Raw genomic sequence first — 22,368 nt, 5'->3', positions numbered from 1 at the left:
CAAACAATATTGATTTATCATAGATGTCTCCAGGTGATGAAATAGATTTTAGATGGAGCATACATCTTATAATGACGACTTTTACGGTGCATACATATTGCAAAAGCAGTTTGCCAAAACACTCAAATAAATCTCTCACAGAAACATGTACACACACAGACACACACACACACACTGTATATACATTTACATATAAACATACACCAAATGGAAAAACAAAACTGTATGTGCACACACACGCACAGGCATCTGCTGGGACATACTAAAGCATGCAAATACACAGAGACACACACATCCAAGTCAATGCTGGTGCAGTCAGGGGTTGAAATAGATCAGAGTTTTAATTAAAGCTTCTCTGACCATCAGTGGAGCACAAACAGCAAAAAGATGTTTATTGAAAGAAGCTTTGGCACCAAGCAAATCTTCCTCACTTGAAAACAGCAAAAAAGAGATTTGCATTATGGCAAAAGCATAAACAGTGTGAGAGATTTATTTTAAAATGCTGATACTGTGACCAGTAGATACTGGTTTTAAAAACGTTGCTCAAGGGATGTCAATCCACAGAGGCTGTATCTCAGTGGCTTCATCCCCTCATGGGAAAAATCCAAATCACTTTGACCACCACCAGGCAGGTTTGTCCTGTGCTTCAGTTTATGACTATAACTCTGCATGTGCCAAAGCTGTGCTCTTTATTGTGTGTTAATTAGCAAATGTTAAAATGGCAACATTTACCTGAAACTGTCTTGTGTATAAATACTGTACAGCCTCACAAAGCTGCTAGCATGGCTATAGACTTTGTCTATTTTATTACACTGACCGGCACATCAACAACATTTTCTAAGAAAAATAATAAACAGAAAGTTCATTAAATGACTTCAGAATTTTTTTTTTTTTTGCAGTGCAACTTCTTTTTGAATACACAGCAGAATATACTACTGTTATGATAAAAGAAAAACTAATAAAATAACTATAAATAAATAAATCTGCTCATCCTGATGAGATGACCAATAAGGTCCAGTCTGTGAAAACAGTCATCAAAAACTCATGCATGATGTATCCTTCTCACCGTGTCAAGCTGCTTTGACGTTTAAAGGGACAGTTAGTGTGTGCCAGGTTTAAAGTCTGCCTGCAAGAATAAATCAGCCTTGAGAGAGGACACATCTTTGCAGAGATGGGAGATTGCCATCTTTTAGAATTAGCACACACAGATGCAGATGCATTCAGTGCTGCATGTTGGTTGCCTGTGTATTTAGCTGCTTGTTTCACTTGCCAGTCTTTGATTCACTACCTCAAATGCCAGCGGCAGCTGTGGGGCTGAATATTTTGATGGCAACAATGATTTTTGACAGGAAAGCTCTGACAACAAACAGCCTGCTGTGCTGTTGATGGCTACAGGCTACAGCTACTTAGGAACATGCAGACACAACAGATGAATAGCAAGAAGCCTAAACTACTGTACAAGTCTATAACCCTAGCTGTATTCAAATGTGCAGGTTAAATGTTTGTGGCAAAAAAAAAAGGTGCTGTGCTCCTTGTCAGCCCCTTTTCTTTGTGATTATTGTAATAGGTTTTCATAAATTAACAACACACTCTACACCTGCACCAACAGTGTAACCTTTTTTATCGTGCAGGCATTTTATTACTCTACTAAATGAAAGTGCAGTACATTTGAATCAGAGAGAAGTTATTTTAACAGCCATTGTCATTTCTCCCCTGAAAACCATTCTTGTTTGTTCATTTACCAGTTGTCATGAGGGCTGACTCAGTGTTTACATTATGCTTCACATTCATGAAGAGAGAGTATTCTACAGTAATGAAACTGTCACTCCTCTGGAGGAGATTTTGCTTAGTGTGACCCTGTACCACCTTCAAAATGTCAACTGAAGACATATCTCCATCTTGACATTTTCAACCAGGGCTTTTCATAATGATGCAGATGTCCGGGGTTGCACACAGAAAACTATAACATCCAATCTACTGGTTCTCCGGGTACTATTACTGTAAGTCGATGATTTTCCTTCATGTGTTTTAGAATGATTACACAGTCAATTACTGCAGCTAGCTCAGAGTAAAGTCTACAGTGAGGCCATGCTATCGTTTCAAACGAAGGAGATTAGTTTGCAGAAATACATCCCAGCAGCACTTAGGGTTACAGTGATAGGGTTATGAATATGGATGAGCCAAGATAATGTGCCCTTCTCCATGCTAAGTGGAGTAGTGGCCTAGTATTCTCATACCCAGTGACTTATGATACACAGAGGTTGGATGGCACAGTGGAAATGACACAATAGCAGCTTTAATGTTTTGTTTAGCTCATCTCCTAGTGACTACAGCCGGCCATTAAGTGCACACAGCATTTCCTCTCCCTCCTACCATGTTCTTATCTCTGTGTCAGTTGCTTTCTTATGTATTCACTGCACTGCTCTAGGTAAATAATAAGTTTGGGTTTCAGTTAAGAAATTACAGGAAAGATTATAAACATTTTGCTCCATTGTGGAGATAAATTTCAGCTCAGTCTACCAATGCTCATGTTAAAAATTGGTGGGTTATTATTCCCATTTATTTCAACCTGATTTCAAGCAAGGCACGTGCATGGTTTTGTGCTCTTAGCACATCCCAGACTCTCCTTCTCTCTCTTTCCTCATCTATCATAAACTGAAATGTTACTATGGAAACTTTGTAGAGAGAACTTTGAAGCTAATTGCTTGATCAGAACAGCATGTGCATGTTATAAATGTAAACCACATCTAAAGTTCATAAAAATTCACAAAACATTGCAGAACAGAACAGAACAGTGTCACTTTTATGTAATGTCTCCATCTGAAACCAGTAACATGTAAAATAATCATACTTGAATGTGATCAGGGCGTCAGTGAAAAGAGAGGTAGCCTCTCACAGAACCTACCCTGTCTGATTTATCTTATCAGAATAGTTACTGAGATGATGGTTTAAGTGGCCGCCACACTCAGTAAATACTCCATCTCATATACAGTAGCATATTTCCTCTTTCTTGTTCATATTGTGTATAAAACTACACAGTACCTTTTGGCTGAGATGCTATATGACAAAAGGGATTTCAGAAAAGGTTAAATATGGTAAGTGATAGAGACATTAGAAGTAAAAGGAGATTAACAAGATTAAATATTACTGCAAAGCTAGAGGTTGTGCATGTGTGGTAACAGATGGTCGCTGGCAGATGACGCAAATTTCACACATCTACATGTCGGTGCAAACAAATAAAAAAGGAGAAAAAGAACACAGGCCTGTATTCTGCAAGAGAAAATAGATATAATTGTCATCTTGATTAAATTCATCATCAGGTGTGTTTACAAATGTGTTCACAGTACACAGATACAGCAAGTCTCTCACTGCCAATGTAGCTGACAGCTTCACATACACTGACACCCACCCGCAAGCATCACATCACAGATTTTTTTTTACCCATAGATACAGTACATGTCTGTCATAGAATATGTAACACCTGCTAAAATATGTGACTCATGGCACAGTCATCCTTTGCACAGACTGTGATATTGATACACAGACACCGCTTCTATTGTAAATACACCAGTGCTGGAGAGAAAGGAATCAGTGTACATAGTCAAAAACAATCATGGTGCACATCGAAAATGCCAAATGACTTTGTTTTTGTGTTTGTCTTTTGGTGCTACTGACATGTTAGACGTCATGTAAAAATCCAACAGTCTGTGGTTCTGCATCGTGGCCTTGGCTGTTTTATGACTCCACTGACAAACATAGGTTTCTCTGAGGAGACGGTGTTTGTGGTGACTGTGGTTGTTCTCATGAAAAGAGTTATCAAACTCCCTCTTCGTGAGTGCGCTCACTGACCATCTTCCATATGTTGGATTTTGGTCCATAATCAGTAGCTCCTCAGCTCAGGATAAGTTTATTTTCACGAATGGTTATCCATTCAAAACATGACTCACCAAAAGACAGTGCCATTTCAGTGCCACCATATTTGTGTTTTTCAACAGTACAATCCATAAATCCCCTTTGTCTGCAGCTCAGTGCCGATAAACTCTGAGGCCGCAAAACTCCTTTATTTCTTAATATGCAAACTTCACCTGCAGCTACTCCTTATTTACACAAATCTTTTTTTTGTGTAAAAACCCCTTATTTATCCAAATGTCTGCAGAAAAAAAAAAACTATTTCTGATCAGGCTGTTCACTCAATTCACCATGAAACATGTGAACGTGTTTACAGGTCTTAAACCAACAAGAACGAACAGGGGGCAGCTCAACACCGAGTGTGCTGTGTTTTTCAGACCTCTGCCCAACTCACAGAGGACTGTTGCTCAGTGCCAGCACAGGAAAGTGTCCTCTCTTTGCTCATCCTTTGGTGCTACTTACCGTGGTTGAAACTCACTTTACAGACTCTGAAGACACTACAGATAGGGGGTGTTACTGTATGTAGTGGTGACTGATCTCATTTTTTGGAATCAAAAGGTCTGACTTGCTTTATTAATAACTTAAATAAGCAAGTTAAAAGTGAGTGGGCATTATGAAGCAAAGCATCAGTATTGCCAAATATGTCCAAGCAATAGGTTTTAAAAAGGCAAATGAATGCAACATTTTACATTTTGCATGCATCGAATTACATCCCAGTTGTATTGTTCATTGGCTGCTACGTGAACTGGGAGTCATTTTTTTCCCCTGTGGCCATCGCAACAACAATAAATAATAATAATAAATAAAAGGTTATCTACATGTCACCCATCTCCACATGCAGTAGAATACCATTTCTGTCACCTCTGGACTGTGTCTGACATCAGTATTCATGGGAATGTTTTCAACAGTAGATGAATCACAAAGTTGGCCTTTCTTCAGAACAGGGGTTTCAAAGTCTTTGTTCTGCTTTTCTCCACTGCTTCTTTATTGTAACCAAGCCACATCTCCAGGTTTTGATTGTATAGAATATATGAAAAGATGGGTTTCAAAGTGACATATCCAGCATCTGAAAAAAACAGTGACACCAATCTACCACATCTATAGACAACACAAGATTTGGAACCAAAGATACTTTTTAAAGTTATGGAATTTCATCTGTAATGGCTGAGGTCATTGGGAGTTTCCTTGTCCTTGGATTTGAAAGTTTGGGCCTGAGTAGATCTCAAGTGGTCTGAAAGTGAACCGTAACATGCGCCGCCAACCTCGTCATTGTATAAGAAACAAAAAAAAAACTGTTCAGACTGGGATCACTGTCAGAACACTCGGAGCACGGCTAGTTATTATTACTGCTGCTCTGTGACGATCATTGTACTGTTTATTACCACTACGGGCAACGAACGCACTGACATCAATTCATTTTTAGGATTGTGGTTCACACAGGAGTTATATGGCAATATGCGGCCTCAGTTCTTCTGACGGCGGTGCGTGTTGAGAACTCATATCAAACACTTAGGTTCTTAATAAATCTCAGATATATTTTTCGAGCAAAGATAGAAATAAACACACACAGTGACCCACATGTGTACTGCAAACACGTGGGTCAGATGCGTGCGCACACACACACACACACACACACACACACACACAGAAGTTACTCTGCGCTATTTTCTTAAAACTTTTCTGTCTTTGAGACGAGTCCTTTTTCTGAAGTTGTTTATTCCAATAATCTCTGTCTCCATCTCTTTCCAGAGTGGCCTGCCATGGTGGCTTACTGCTGGTGTTGCTTCAGGCTGAAAACAAACCACAGGGAAGAATGTGTTAGTCTCGTTTTGCTCCTGACACGGGCAGATCCAACAAGACAGGCCTCTTTAACCACAGGGAACATGAAGTCTGCTGGGGAGAAAGATACTCAGTTGCTGTCACGCTCAGTCTCATTTACCAATAAATCCATGTCTGATGCCATTCTTAATATAGTGTACTTAGCAAAATAAGCAAAGTCTTTGTAGATATAGTAACATAATGGGACAAATGTGCAGAGATGTAATGCCACATCACTGGGTTTCCTTTCAATAGGAACGACTGCTTTACTCTACTGTATGTGAAGCATCAGCCAGTGATTGTGTCACACTCTTTAAGCTGTCTGCTTTGATTTCTATCTAGCTGTTCCCCAAATTAAAACAAAGGAGGAAGATAAAGGCATAATCTCTCACATTTTAGGGTGCAATAGTTACTTTTCTGTGCTTTATCTAGAGCCTCTGATTGTTGTCATGATGACAATACATGTTTTATGCCAGATACCCTTCCTGATGCAACCCTGACTCGAACCCGGGCTGCATCGGTGAAAGCGCCGCGTCCTAACCACTAGTCTAACCCAGGAGATCTTTGCAAAGTATGTTTGGAAATAAAAAATTCTAATTAGCATTCAGAGCTGGTCTCATTATTCACTTGCCTGAATGTCACAACAGTAATCCCCACAACAATGCACAAGTAATACAGTACTTCATTCATCTCTGCAGCTTTTTGCATAATTGTTCCTCCTGTTAGTTTGAGGTGCTTTTTACCTTTGTTCCTTGCTGGAGTTTTGAAGTGCTTTCTCCTCAGTGTAAGAATACCATTGTCTGATTTAGCCTTTTTTCAGAGAGAAACTAAATCAGACACACATAAACTAAGACTAAGATGATTAATTCGCACATGTGGCCATCGGTCTGACTCTGGAGTGAAAACACATCCCCCAAACAGCAGAACAGATTTCATCGTTTTCACGAAGTCCTTGTTAAAATGCCACTTCTCCACTGTCCTAAATAGCGCATTGAGACAGTGAGAGAAAGAAGGAGGAATGCACAGGCCCCCTAGCTGTCAGCACCTATGCCAATAATGGCTGTTAAAACAGTGGCCTCTACACCCCATCTGCTTTGCCAGGACTCGTCTAACACTTTGAACTCTCTGAGGAGAGGGAGGGTATAGAGATGGTAGTCTGTATTGTTATCTTGAGAGGGAGGGGGCAGGTTGCAGTGAGGAGTGAGGGAAGAACAACAAGAGGAGGGGATTAGCGTGTAAACAGTGTGGGGCAGACAGAGGGGCCAATAAGAGAGATGTACTTGGGAAGTGTTTGTGAGGATATGAAGGTCACCTTGGCACCGTGAGTGTGTCTGAACGTAGCTTCGCAGTAGCTGTTGCTAAGGTAGCAGAGCTTTGAGTCATGATCTGGGCATGACAACACCCCCCCCCCCTTCTTTGGGAAGGCATGAGGGAAGACAGAGACAATTGCCTTGTGTGTGTCTGACAATACGAAGCATGTGAGAGGCGAGTTAACCAGTGACAGCCCTAAATTAGCCTCTCACCTTGCCTCAAGCAGGGAGAGGATGCACACACATGTAGCAAGCCTATTAGGCCAATAGCTCAACCATTTGCATTTTGAGATTTTGCACTAAGCACTGCAATCTCTCACATGTGTTCCCACCCTCTCTCTCTCTCTGTGTGTGCCTTTGCCTCTTAAATGTGCATTAGATTGTATTGTAGTTTGTGTGTATGTGTCCTCTGGATAATTACCTGGGTGAGCAGGCTAAATGGATTGTCCCTGACCTCACCATCATACCCTTGGGGCCTCAGCATCGGCATCAAAATCACACACTCATACACAATCACACACACTATGCAAATAAAAACAATAAGCAAAGGCTATGTTATCCCAGTTAAAGCCACACAATGTTGCTGGTCAGAGATCCAACCATGCTGACAGTTTCTATCAAGGAAACCGTGCATTACTGGTTGCTTTGTTTTCTTTCTTTCAAGTTTAATTCAGTTTTATAATGCATGTGCTGTATTGCTGGACAAAACAATATACATTAGCTAGTAACTGTTGCATAAAAGCCATCATATCCTTTGTGGTTCGGGCCAGTGGACTATTAAAAATAACACGACTAGACAGGAAGGGATCTATATAATAATAAAACTACATGCAAATAAGCTGGCACTATTGGCAGACATAACACACACGCAAATACTGTGGATATAGGCCCACACACAGTTTTCAGGGATGTTTCTTCAGTGAGAGCGCAATCCCCTGCTGCTGTCAGCCCTGCTTTCATCTCTTCTGGAAAGCTCCTTACACAAGACAAAGCTCAGCTAGGACACACACACATCCCACAAAAAATTACATATACAGACATACTGTATACACACACACACACTCACGTAGAGTTAGGGTGGAAGATCTCACATTACGTTGACAAAGCCGTGTCCACCTTATTAACAACCCAGTGATAGGCACCGAACAATGTCAATAGCATCGTTTCCATAAGTACTCACACACATTTCTACATTTACACACATGCATGCACATAAACACATGGCTATACACATATAAGACATTTGTGCAGCACAACTGTCCATGGTTATACAGCTTGTTCTTAAAAGTAGACTTGGTTATAATGTATTTACTGTGCACACATGTCAGGGGCTGCACCAACACTAAAGCACACATATGAACAAACATGCAGCCTTCATTCATAGTCCCTTATGCCATTTTAGTTGTAAATGTCTTAGACGTTAGCTAGTCCCATATTTAAGTTACAGCCAGTGTTCATACACGTGAATATGTGCCTCAGTGTGTTTACACTCCAGCTTCAGCAGAAAACATGACACTTTGCAATACAGTGTGACAAGGACATTATTTGATAACTCTGTGTTGCAAAAACTGACATGTAACGCGCACTGACATAGAAATGGGTTGGGTATGTGTATGTGAGTAAGATACAGTAGATGGAGGAAAGACAGTGGCGTCTAACACACATTTATGGATCCGTATTGTGTTTCACCTGAGTGACTGGGTGAATGTAGGAAGTGAAGTTGATGAGGTGGAACCTTTGGTCTTGTTCAGTGTTTCCCAGAGGATCGATAGAACAGTGCAACAAAGCAGGAAAGACTTATTTCCAGTACTGGTGTTCAATCTCACAGATTTGCTTGCATTTGCAATACGTCTGTGAGGACTCGGGGGTTTTGCACTGTAAAATCACTTATGGACTCTCATGGACTTTTCCACACTTTTTGCACACTGCAAGTCTGAAATCCTACAAATGCTGACCAAGGGAATTACACACATTCTAGATAAAGGAAAAAAAGAAAGAATGGCCATTTCCAAAAACAGTTCAGTAAGAAAGAGATATACTAGACTGTAAGGGTTTGGACATGTTTTTAGATTCTGTTCAGTTTGAAATAAGACATTTTTATGCTACAGTACAATAAAAAACAGAACTTTATCTTAAATTTGCAAAGGTTTACATCAGTGTAGAAAGACCTGTGTGGGAAATATGGCCCCTTTAACACACAGTGCCCAAAGTGTAGAGGTTCAAAAGTAATTGGACAAATATAGTCACAAATAATATTTTGTGAAAAATCCTTTTGCAATAACAGCCTAAAATTCTCAACCCATAGACACTATAAACTTTCCTAAAGATTTTTTTCTTCACTGTCATCTTCACTTAACTTGCTCCATGGCCTACCAGGCCTTTGCTTGGCCATGAAAACCTACACTACCCCTAACATTTGGAATCACACTTGGAAGTTATTTAAAAATAGATATTGCAGTAATGGCAAATTTCTTCAAGATGTCGCTCAGTAAGTTCTGAAGATATGTCATATCTGTTGACACCCTTAATCAGCACAGTTTTAGGAAAAAAAAGCAAGTTAGTAAAAATATTACCTTCTTTGCGGAGGTAACGGGTAACAATACGAACATCTGGATGGAAATTGGACTTTGGAATAAAAGAATACCTTGTGCAATAATGTGCAGCACATCAGAAGACATTTTATTATGAACTACTGGACTGGAAACTTAAGAAATGTTAGATGTGTAGGGACAAAAATGACTGTGTAAACTAGAACCTTAGAAATTTGTCCTCTTGAGAAAAGTTTGTGACACTTCAGTGTTTAGTTCTTTTTTTTTTCTCAAACCATTTGCTGTAAATGTGTATGATAAGATGGATGAGGGATGCTCTCTCCTTCTATCTGGCGACCTTTCATTACTACCCCTGTAAATCTCCTCGGTACCTCAGTCTGCCTCTCACTGCCCTCTGTCTGTCAATTCCCTGTCAATCCATCCTCCCCGTCCTGAAGCCCTGCAGATGTCAGTCTGGGTTCACCTACATTTTCTCTCCGTTTCAGTTTTGCTGCTTTCTGTCGGCAATGCGTCCTAGTTCTTTCTACATTACTACATTTTGCTATGTCTGTCTGCTGCCCTTTATCAGTTTTATTTCAGTCTTACAGTATGTCATTGCCCTTTTTATGTCTTCAGCCTCTGTCTCAAACATAATGTGTCTTCCTGCACCTCTCCTTCCATCCGTCTCTTGGTGTTTGTTGTATTCCGCCTTAGAGGTCTTCATGGGTCCACTCGGGTCTGAGGATCCGAAACCTGACCCAAACTTTGTTCATTCTGGTCTGGTCGGGTCGCGTTTTACTGTCTGTGTGCCACTATGTTCAAGACACGAGTGGATCCACTTCACATCTCCTGAAGCCTGTCAGGTTGTGCAAGAAAAACACCTCAACTCAAACAGCAGTGGCAACTTTTGTAAAAATTGAAGTTATCCATTTTATTAAACTGGTAAAACCATTTTGCCTTTTTATTGCCTATCAAATTACAACATGTTTTATTTTTTGCAGGAGTTGGAAATTTAACTTTGCATTTATATTATATTATATTACATTATATTATTTTGCTGCACTTTTCCATTGCCCCTGATTGTTGATTGATCTAATTAAGCATCAGTGTGACTTTTGATTGCGTCTGTTTGGGTGGACCGCCTTTTGGATTGGGTCCAATTATCTTTAGGTATATTTGAGTCAGATCCAGCAGAGCTGGGGTCCTCTTCAGGTTGGGTCTCTATTTTTTGAAAATTAATTTATGCAAAGTGGGTTCGGGTCGGCTCTCCATAGCCTGTTTTCGGATGTTTTTGGAATCGTAAAGACCTCTACATTGCCTCTCTTTTGTCTATCTGTAATCCTTACTCTTTTTCTCTCACATAAACATGACTCTTTCAGTGTGCCTGCCTCCTTTTTTCTGCTTTGTGACAGTAAAACAGACAGCAGAGAGCTATAAGCCACCATTGTTCCATGATTTACAGTCTCTTTGCAGAGATATTATACTGTACATCTCAATAAGGAGTCTGGCTGATGCCCTCATCCAAGCTGACATAGAGAGAGTGTTCAGACTGACTGTTGGGTTTAAGCTTAAACATTCTGTTTAACAATCCAACCACATTTTTACTTCTGTGCCTCAGTCATTTACATACATTTAGATTAGTTCCTTGATGTTAACTTATTTATTAAGAACGGTCTTTAAGCAAGATATGTGTCTGTCTTGTCTGGTTTTTATATTTGTGCAGTGTGTTTGGGGGTACAGAGTCAATGTACTGTATGATCAGGCAGGAGAAGAAGACAATTACCACTTCAGTAGTGTCTATATACAGTATGGAGAGCACACACTGTGCACTATGATTCTCATAACAAATTAGGTAGGGCTGTTTCTTCTACTCTTTGTAATGATGAGTGGATATCAACATTTTGAATTTAAGCTTGTCTAGAAGAAAACCTATCCTATTATTTACTTTTGTCTCCTCTTCCTTCACCATTTGCCTTTCTTGTTCTTGTTATCACTGTTGTTTTTCTCACTACACCCACCACTTTCTGTTTAAGAGTTAGTTGCTTGTTGAAATTTGGTTTGTGTAGTTCAAGTTATTCTCTGTGGTGGATAAACATGAATATTTCAGCTAAAATGCCTCGACTCCTAAAAATAAGACAAAAGGAAAAGAAAGCAAATATGCACAACAACAAAATTACATCCTCGAGCACCTTTTTTACTCTATTCCCTTTGTAACACACTTAATTTCAATCGTATTCCTTCAAATACAAAGACACACATACATGCACATATGCACACAGATACACTGCCTGTAACAGCTCACAGTAATCTCATGGTTAATGCATCACTGGCTCTGATCACATCTTCTAACTTCTAATAAAATGACCAAACCTCCTTGTGCCATTGTCATGCTTCATAATACATTTCCATTATGGTTCCCCAGCCTGCTCTGCACCTCTTTACAAGTCTTACTGTATAAATGTATTAAAGATGAATTTCATAATTTCATTTCACTTTTTTAGTCACTGAAGCTTTGCTTCCATGTTTCCCCCCCATGTGAATGCACACTATGTATCACCTCTATAATGCAGGGCAAGAAAAGGACTGTGCTTCAGTTCAAAAGTGCTTCTACTGTATGTGGCTGTCATACTGTACCTTCTGTTTAAGGCAGTCATAGCATCTTTTTGGCTACATCAGGCTGCCTCCCTCGGTTCTCTCACAGAGAGTGCTTCGGTCTTGTGTTGTCTTTATAGTCTCAGTGCAATGAATTGTACTAATGGGGATAAGGGTGCAGACTTTTGGACAGTCATTCCTCAAAGGTATTTATGGTGTCGCATTATGTATTCATTAAACGTTGATGTAGTCAAGTGAAAAATAAAAGAGAAGCTCAAACCCTCCTTACTTTCACATCACCACACACCTGGCCAGTTGCTGCATGAAGTGGCCACGATTGTCGTTCTGTGTGCTTTGGAAAGTTTTACATTATCTCTCTTTTAGGTTTTGATTGACTGCTCATCCATCCACCCGTCCAAAATGCTAACTTTTTGTACTCACTTGTTCTGGTGCTTGGAGCCCTGGACGTGTGCATGATACTGCTCGATGGAGTTGAGGACCACACTGCAGACACTGCAGGAGTAACTACTGCGCAGCCCTGGAAAGACACAAACACGGTTACACTGAGGGCACAGCAAGGTTCATTAGAATCCTTCAGTTCTGGCAACCTCATCATCTGGATCATCAGCAACAGCACCGAGGCCAACAATAAAAAATTTGAACTGACACCAAGTAACAGCCTTATTTTTACACTCTGCAGTGCAGGGTAATTTTCATAATTAGAGTGCATTTGGATTTGATTAGACTAATCATTAGCAGAAAGCCAGTTACATTTTCAGATCCTTAGATCACTGACGTCTTCTCTCTAGTGCCCATGGGTGTATGTGTGTGAAGGTGTCTTTTGAATCCTGAACTTCAGCAGGGTGAGAAAAACTAGGTCACTGGGATTAGGAAAAGAACACTTGAGTAGGTTGTGCAGCACCGTCTCACACTGTGTATAGCTGTGTGTGCGCATGCACATTGGTATTGTATCGGTGAATGCGTGCTTAAGATGGTGCGACTCAGACACAGATGCGAACTAATTAGAGGGTTTGCAGGTGGTCGAGATGAACACCCAAAAATAGATGGATGATGATAGAGATACTGAAAGTGGTTCGGAGAGAAACTGGGGGTCAGACAGAGGGCTAGGCAGACAAAACAAGCGACAAGAGGAAATTTACAAAGCTTAATAATATGTTTATAAAAAGATGAAAGAAAGGTAATGGAAATACAGTAAGGATAATGAGTTGTCACACTGCAGAAGTGTTGTATGACAGAATGATAGAACAAGCATAACCCCTGATTATTATTATTAATAAAGATGAATGTGTAACTGGTTGTGTGTGATTGAAATCTTGAATGCTTGCCTGCGTGTGGTTGCCCTTTTCTCTGCTGTCATTGCTGTCCTTGAGATTTATGATTTGTCTGTCTATTTCAACACCTTTTGACCTTCTGTAGCTGTGAAGTATGTTGGGAGATGAAGTTGTAATGTAGTTATGAGTGGTGGGAGGTTATGTAGACTGGGCTACAGCTGCATAATATGGCATATCTACTCCCTGTTGTTTCAGAGTCGCTGTCTCCGTTTTATGGCTGATTAAGGACAAGCAGTCATTTAAATGAAAGCCACAAGTGAATTAGTTGCCTGGGGTAAGTGCTGTCTTGGCTTAAATATTGATATTTTGCATCTATTAGGAGCTGATAACTAAGTCTGCATGTGCGAAAGAGAAACAGGACAGATAGTACATCCTCTTCTGTCCAAATGTCATTACTTCTATTCTGTCCAAGTAAAAAGGCTATTAACTGGAAAAGAGATAATTTGGAAAATAAAGCGATAAGTCATTCTCCTTCCTTTTCACTTCCCAGTAATTTTATACTGCCGCAAGGATTCCACAAAGAAGTCTATTCTTGTATACAAGATTAAGTTTTATGTGTCTGTGTGTATGCGTGCACAGACAAAGGCAGCGCTGCTTTTAGCCTGACTGATGTCACATCTTCACTGCCTGGCCAAGTAGTGCTGATGTACAATATGGTGAGGTTTGTGTCTCTGCCATGTGTGTGCATGCCACTCTTTGAACACACGCACACAAATATGGCTGCATGCACTGTGTTTTGGTTAATAAAGCAGTTCTGGCATATGTCCATGCAGTGCCCTAATCCATGTTAATTACATGCAGGGAAAGTGTGTGTGCGGTGCGAGTGACAGCACGCGGCCAGCGATAGTGAATGTGGGTTTTTGTGGGCATGTGCAGTATTTGTGATGGTGTTCTAAGCCTTGTTAGTTATACAAGAAGACGGGAGACAAAGAGGAAAAAGGGGGTGAGATGAGCTAAGGCAATGGGTGTGGAGCTTTTTAGTGGAATTAATCTACAGAGCCTTCTGGCATTGCTGTCACCTCTACTTACAGACACCTTAATTCTTGTCAAAAAGGTAACGAGCTGCATTAATGAGCTACACAGAGAATTGTGAAGATTATGTTTTCAGGAGCCTTGTTGTAAATGTACAGTAGTATCTTCTTGAAGTTTGATACAGTATATTTTAACTCAGCAGCAGCAGCAGCAGTAGTTTGGACCCATTTGGAGCATGATGTGCAGTTCATAGTTTGCTCCATTAGGACACTCTGCCAAGCACTAACTGCAGCTCCTTTGATTAGATTCTCTTGTGGGTTTTCAGAAAGTGGCCAGTGCAGCCCAGTGTGAAATCTAGTGTGGCAGGAGCACTGTTGGATAAATAGTGGGATGTTTTAAAGATGCAGAAGGAAAATGAGCCTTACACACACTGTACAACCATCACTGTTCCATATGAATAATTTTAAGGTATTTATTCATTTATTATTATTTCCTATAGGACCAGCTACAACTTAGAATCTCACTGTACAATAATTTTATTTACCGCGGAGGCAGGAAAATAGTTTATGAAGCTCTTACTGCTTGTGTTGTGGTACACCATTAGTTTACCGTGCGCTTTGTAAGATTAAAAGGGAACTGGATCCAAAAAACAAGCCCAATGTGATGCAATCAAAACCAGCAATCTGCTGCAAAGGCTTGACAGTATGTCTCACAGGACTATATCACAAATACCACAGCAGAGGGGGGGAGTGAGCTTTGGGTGAGAGTCAGATTTAATCCAAATGGAATTTTACCAAGCATCGATCTTTGGATGACTTATAGAGAGACTAATTAGTTCTGTAGTGAATGCAACAGTAATTGGAAAGCCCATCTGTTTTAGACACAAAAAAGTATCATACACTGGAAACAAACTTTTTCTGAACTATTGATTTGAAATAAAATGACCAGATTATTTCAGATTCGTTTTGGTTGTCCCAATTAATAATTCTGAGAGATGGTTTATAATATTCAGGCTGGATATTGTTTGAACTTACTAGTTCCGCGCCCGCCCCCCCCCCCGTGACCCCGTTCAGGGACAAGCGGTAGAAAATGAATGAATGAATGAGTTCCAATTTAATAGAACAGTATTAATATTAAAACCTTTTGATACCCACGTTTGGAAAATATAAGTATTTTTTTTGCTGAAAACAATTTCCTTCTACTGGTGGAAATACGCAACTGAAGCAGAAGTCTAAAGTTACAAAACAGTAAGGTGAAAGGTGCTAAAATGCTGTGTAGGTCTCAGAGGAACTGCAGAGTGATAATTGTCTGTAGGTTCAGAAGACGTCAGACCTTATACATTACAATGATTTGAACCGTTGTTAACATAAAAGTATTGATTAGTACAGCTTTAAATAGAACCTGTCCATAGTGAGGAAGGCTCGTTTCCATTTAAATCTGGAAATATTTGAACAAAGAACAGATAAATAATTCTGAAACTTAGATGCCAATCTTCATTCAGTTCTTGACACTTGATGTAGCATACACATTTACATCGATACACAAAAAGTTTTGAGTTTCAATAGCCGCACCTACAGCAGCTCACATGTGGGTGGCAGGTATGCATGTGCATCTAAAGTGCAGTATATCTTTATGTGTGCGTGCATGTATGCAAGCTTGTTTGTGCAGCTTCGTCACAGTGAGTGCTGTCTCATGGGAGAGGGGGTCAGTTCTGTCTCCCAGCTCAGGCACAGTCATCAATTATACACTTTTCCCTGCTTTGGTACTTCTTCTTCCCTCACACCAACAGGCTCACTCACTTCAGTTCTCTACACTTATCTCACTGCTTCTAATTCTCTACTGAATTTCCACGGAGAAGATACGATGCGCCAGCTATGTCTTGAGGGATCTCTACCCCGTTGTGATTTATGTAAAGACAAAGCCGAGTCAGCGAGGCTCCATTGCTCGTCAGTAGCCCCCACCACCTCCTTAATCCATCTCCAAGGGTTTTGTCTGGCACCTAGCATTGGAAAATAACGACATTCTCTCCGGTGCATTGTCTGCACAATTACACAAGGAAAAATCTAAGAATAAGAGATGGTAGTGATATGAATGTCATGGGGACTTTTTTGATATGTTTCATCATAAGTGTGAAAGACAAGGGCAGGAGGGAGTGAGAAAGACAAAGAGAACACAGGTACGTAAAGGTCGGTATCGTCAATGGAACACAACCAGAAGATACAGCAAGGTAGAATGTGTCAGCATAGTTTGGAGATAGAGAGGGGATGTTGGGGTGTAAATAATTTACCTCGTGCCTCATGGGGAGCTAATGAGGCTGATTGATGAGACATGAGAGAGTGAAGCCCCAGTGGTGTACACATGCAATGTAACACTAGGAAAAAGGTGGGAAAAGATTAAAAAAGAAGAAGAAAACTGCTCCACAAAGAAAAAAGGAGGACAAAAAGATAGAGATGAATCTGCACTTAGCTGAGATCGAATTTTTCACCCCCCCACCGTGTCTCTCAGCTCAGCAGCCGCCTCGTGTTCGACCCTCTCTTTACACCTCGAACACCTGTGACTTTATAACTGAAGACGTGAAAGTCAAGCACCAAAGGAAATATGCTGAACTGATGAACTACAGACAGCAAAGCTGTACCATGATGAACGAAGTGTTTCAGACTGGGCTGATGGCATATACAACCTCAGCAGTGCACTCATTTTGAAATCTTACATCAGTTCAGTGTCTCTGAAGAGAAAACGAACAATAGATCCTACAACAGAGCGCTGCTCTTCACTGAGTACAATTAGCTTAGATTAGCCAAAAGAAAAACCTGACATTGATCTACTTTATATTTTCAATATTCAGTGTGTTCTGTAGTTACATGCTGAAATTATATTTGAATTCTCACAAAAAACAGCTGAGGTTGTGGGATCTTGGTCACAGTGTGTAGATGAAGAACGATATTCAACATGACACCACTTAAAGCCTCTGAGCCAGTGTAGGCGGCAACATGACTCATGCTTTTAATACGATTGGCTTCTTGAGATGATGGGTTGTGTCATAGCACCTGGGGTACACAGCGAATGGCACGGCTTCGGCTCACGGAGGATTTGCATGTGTGCTGTGCGTGATATAGAACTTCGTCAAACTTGAATGTGTGTGCATTAGAGGTGTTGTGTGGCACTCGTGTGCATGTTGGCCGCTAGGATGCCGTTAAATTACCATTCAGAAGACTCAGAAAAGGAAGAGCTCCTTCTGTGCCAAATGCTATTAATGATTTCATTAGAGTATCCTTCTGGCAGAAATGTGCATATGAGCATGTGAGTTGGTGTCCTCTTCTGCTACATTTGGATGTGGAAGTGTTTGCGTGGGAGGGGGGGGAGAGGTATAAAGGGGGAGAGAAAGACACAGAACAACAATTAAAGCCCATGGTAACTGTAATTTGGTCTCAGTTTTACCAGTTAATGATGTAGTGTAAGAAATCATTTGAGTGTAATTGCTTACCTAAGTTTCTGACTGAGCTTTGACTCTCAGCATAAATATTAGCGGTAATGTGTTTTTATTTGGCTGCCTGGGCTTCTGTAGTGTGTTTTATTTTAAGTATGGCCCAAGTAGCATGCAAGTATCACAATGCTAGCTCTAACAAGTGTGAATGCTGTGCTGTAATATGAGGAGGCTGTGAACCAGACAGCTGATGTAGAAAGGTTAGACTGTGGGAAAAAGATGATGAATAAGATGGGGTCAAAGTTTCCCTTGGGCTGAGCTACACAGTTAATAGGAAGAGACAAGTATTTGCTTAGTACAATGGATGGATGGATTCAGCCGTTAAGATTATTTACCCAGTAAACACCTTTCAAAAGGTGCTCCAGTGATTCACATTGCTGGGAACTTATTAAGAAAGCAATGGTCAGAGTTGATCCAGCAGATGATACACCTCCTGACACATCCTGACATAGTGTCTCCAGTGAGGGTCAAGCTTTGAAAATGCTCACTCCTACAGTTACATACATACATATTTTTGTTGGACTCGCACTACCCAGTAATTGCCTCTATATATAAAACTCTATGTCCCAGTTTGTAATGTTGGCTTTCTTTTAAAAAAAACTGTAGCCTTCTTAACCTAAGCCAAGATATGATATGACAGAAATAACATATAGAAATAGTGGAGTGGAAAGTTTATATATTATCATGGCCCTCCTAAAAACGTCTTAACTCCGCATCTAGATTCAAATGAATTTTTGAAAAGGGTATTCCAAACATTTGTGGGACAATTTTTCACCACTGTATACAAGAGATTTATTAGAAACACTGTCGAGTTAAAGGAGAATGAGAGGTTCATACAGATGTTTTTGTCCAAATGTATGGTAAAGGTAAATAAGCCGATCTTAACTGGTTGATGGTGTTGATTTTATCTGTGAATAACTGGTGTGTTTTACCTCAGTAGAATATCTGTAAAAATGTACACTACATTGAAAGGCATATGAACACAGATGTGCACCCTCACTGCCTCAGATTTTGAATGTGATTTGTACCCCCCCAATTGCTTGGCACTTGTTCTGCTCGGGGCCAGGAGGCTGACCTGTGCTCTCTGTGGCATCCAGACTGCCCGCTAGCTGCTCCAGGAGGCGTGCTCTGGCTGCGTTCCTGCGATGTTTCTTGCCCTCATAGTGTTGCTGGGCCATCAACGGGTTGTTGAACCATGCTCCACACAGGCAGCAGTACTTCCCGGCCTCTCTTCCGCCGTTTCCGCCGACCACCACCATGGCCCAGGGCAGGGAAGTGGGAGGAGGGGGGCATGGAGTAGCATCTGTGGGGAGTGGAGTGGAAGGGGCGGAATCTAGGGGAAGGAAGTGAACAGATAGGAGACAAGGAGTGAGGGGTGATTACAGGAGGATGTAAGGAAAAGAGTGAGGGAGCAGATTAACATTAGTTCTTATGCAACTGTAGTTCTAAGGTGAAACTATTTTCATTAAATTAACATCAAGTGATGCGTTCACACTCACACAAGTGCACACGCAGGGGTGAACTCTGAAATGCATACTTTTACACATGCACACGCACACATTTAAAAGCTCCAAGTGTAGATTGCACTGACTGGGACTGAGAGCAAAGAGCAATAAACTGCTGTAGGCAACAACTGTGGAATATACTGTACAGATGAAGGTTGGATGGAGGTCATCTGTACCCCAGGGACCAGTCTGCATGTGGAGGAAAATGGCTTTCTACTCATCTATTGTACTTGTGAACCTTTGTGCTTCTTTTTTTGTTTCGTTCCTCTTCTCTCATCTCTTTCATCCCTCTCCTCTCCTTTGTGATGGAAGGAAAAAAAAAAAGGAAATGGCAGACTTTCAGGTGACCTGCTACTCATGACATGACATTGGTTACCATGGTGACTGCCCATTAATAGCCAATGGGCAGTGACATGTCCACAGGACACGGTTGTGGCTCACGCAGCGAAGTGTATACTGCATGCGTGTACCTGAAAGTGTGTCTGTCTATGCATGTGGGTGGTAGATTGAATGTATAATCTACGCTTTAAAAAAAAATTTGTGAAAGCTAGCGTGTGTGTGTGCGCACGTGTGTATGAATGAAGCTCCAAAACAAGGCTGCTTGTGTGTGTGTGTAAGGTACAGTATGTGTACCAAAGAAATCATCTCTGCTCAAACTGTTTATTTGAACACACCAGGAGGGGGTGTTAGGTCCGCAGCCAAACTGTGTGAGAAAGCTTATAATGCCAGATGGCATGTCCAAATGTGCCGATTCGCCCTTTACGATGTGCCGACGACGCTCGAGTTATACCAAGTATGATTACACAGTCACAATACAACACATTTAAACATTTTATATCTCGAAGAAAAGCCCACTCACACATGCTTTTAAGCCCAAATGAGTCATATCACTTCTTTGACAACAACCATCAACTCACTGATAACAAACAAAAACCACGCATGGATTGTTGACCAATGACTATTAGTGTGAAGTGTTAGTGTGTTTTTGTGCGTGTTGATTCTAGCCCTGTGAGCCGATTGGCTGCTCATACCTTGATGCGTCTTTGGGCTCTGTTCACATAGTTACTGTATCTATGGCTGTGTCTCTGCTTATCTCACCAACCACACCCACTCACATTCCCTTTGCTTGTGTTTGCTTTCACCACATTGTCATCTCACTTAGAAAGCTCAACCCTGTAACTCCACTTCTAGAATTTAATTTTTCTGTTATTAATCTCAGTCAGTTTAGCATTTGTGTGTATGCGAGCTTTGAGGAACAGGCTCTGGTGCTCAGGTGCACGTTTCCTCTCCATCCCTTGGTTTCCCACCCTTTCTTTTCTCCTTACTGTGATCTCTGCACACTGGAGCAGAAGTAAGTGTTTTTCACTGAATGGGTCAGAGGGGGTCTGTGCAGGCGGAGGAAGTGGTGGTTTGGAGTGTGTGGGGATGCAATGTGAGAGAGGAGAGGGACCACAGATACAATCTTATTCCTCCAACACTTAAGGGCTTCTCCAACTCCTTCGGCCCTTGCTTCCTCTCTCCCTTCTATGTGCTTTGTGTGTTTCTGTACATTATTGTCCACGTGTCCTGTGCAAATGAATGTTATCCTGCCTATGTGTGTTTCTGATGATTATGTGCGCACGTGTGCGTATCTGGGCCCGTGTACTGCACAAACTGTGTCTTCTGTGGAGCACAAGACTGCAAGTGATCATGAAGGCTAACTTTTGACTTTAATCTCTCCTGAAATCCTCTTCTTCTCTCCCTGGTCACTCTTGTTTTCATTGTCTTGTTGCTTTTCCTCCAGGTCCCATTATCACAAAACCGCAGAAGCTTCACAGCAGTGATTCTAGGGAAGTGACACTTCTCCAAAGTGGGACAAAGTTTAGCAGAAGTCACAGATGGGCTTGATTATAGTGCTCCATTTTGTAGTGATTGTGTTTTTATAGCTCTGTGAATTTTCACTTTGAATCCAATTTGAATCACATTATGTAAAGTTCCCCTGGAGACAACTCACCAGCACTGGCACTTTAAAAAACAAATGCTAATCTTAAACAATCATGAGCATGAACAAAATAAAAATTTGTGGATGTCTTGATTTGTTGAGGATATTTTTTATTAACCATAAGATGTTCATAAATTAAAGTACGCCTCTAGCTTTCAAAGTTTTATGTCATTTGCACATACTTTTCTCACTTTGATTCCCAGTCTAGACATTTTTACTGAAGCATGACTAAAGCACTATCCACTTCTGATAAAAATATATGCTTTAAACTAAAATTCTCTGTTCAGTGACACATGGTGTAAAAAGGTGGATGTCTGGATTACATGGATATTTGTGCAAGCACAAGGTGAGCTTAGAATTCAGTAGAGGTATTGATGAGCTAGGGCTGATCATTAAATTAAATGCTTATAATCAGAAGACTGATTGAATTTGTCAAGCTTTTACTTTCAAGCTTGACCTGCAGATAGTAGTAACTGGCTCCAAGTGTGCATGTTTGGGCGTGTGAATTTTGATCTTGTTGCTGAAATCAAATCCAGATAGTGAGACGATACCCGTGTTTGTAGAGCTGGCCATGGCTGTAGGTAGGTTGGGTGTCTCCCCCAGCACCAGGCGGACTCTCTTGGCGTGGGTTTTGCCTTGGTAGTGGGACTGGGCCACAATGGCAGAGGTGAAGAACATGTTACACAAGGTACAGCACTTGTTCCTATCCACCTCTGTCTCTGCACAGTCCTACAGGAGGAGAGGAAGGAGAGATGGCATAAGGAAGTGGTGGAAGGAGAGATGAGAGGTGTTATGAGAGGAGAATGAATCACAGGGGAGGAGAGGGTAAGAGAGGTGAAAAGGAAAATCAATTGATGGAGGTGTGGAAAGGAATTATGTTAAAAGAGAGGCAGGGCAAAATGAAGGTGAGAATAGGA

General features: G+C 40.9%; 1 protein-coding gene across 3 annotated transcripts in view; it reads right to left on the bottom strand.

Annotated features, from left to right (window-relative positions):
* Nucleotides 1–5,280: 5,280 nt before the first annotated feature.
* The window catches only part of LOC109961087 (zinc finger matrin-type protein 4), a 43,422-nt gene continuing 26,334 nt past the window's right edge, over nt 5,281–22,368 (bottom strand). For 2 of the 3 annotated variants that reach the window (XM_020601677.1, XM_020601675.1), the window contains exons 4-7: nt 22,003–22,180; nt 19,041–19,298; nt 12,599–12,695; nt 5,281–5,699 (exon numbers count right to left, since the gene is read on the bottom strand). In XM_020601677.1, coding sequence (XP_020457333.1) covers nt 5,678–5,699; nt 12,599–12,695; nt 19,041–19,298; nt 22,003–22,180 — 555 coding nt within the window. In that variant the 3' untranslated portion in view covers nt 5,281–5,677. The other variant, XM_020601676.1, reaches the window with a different exon arrangement.

This window comes from Monopterus albus, unplaced genomic scaffold (assembly GCF_001952655.1).
Source record: "Monopterus albus unplaced genomic scaffold, M_albus_1.0 scaffold52.1, whole genome shotgun sequence".
Classification (NCBI taxonomy): Eukaryota; Metazoa; Chordata; class Actinopteri; order Synbranchiformes; family Synbranchidae; genus Monopterus; species Monopterus albus.
The sequence above is the reverse complement of the archived record's forward strand: the minus strand, read 5'-3'. Positions and strand labels throughout refer to the sequence as shown.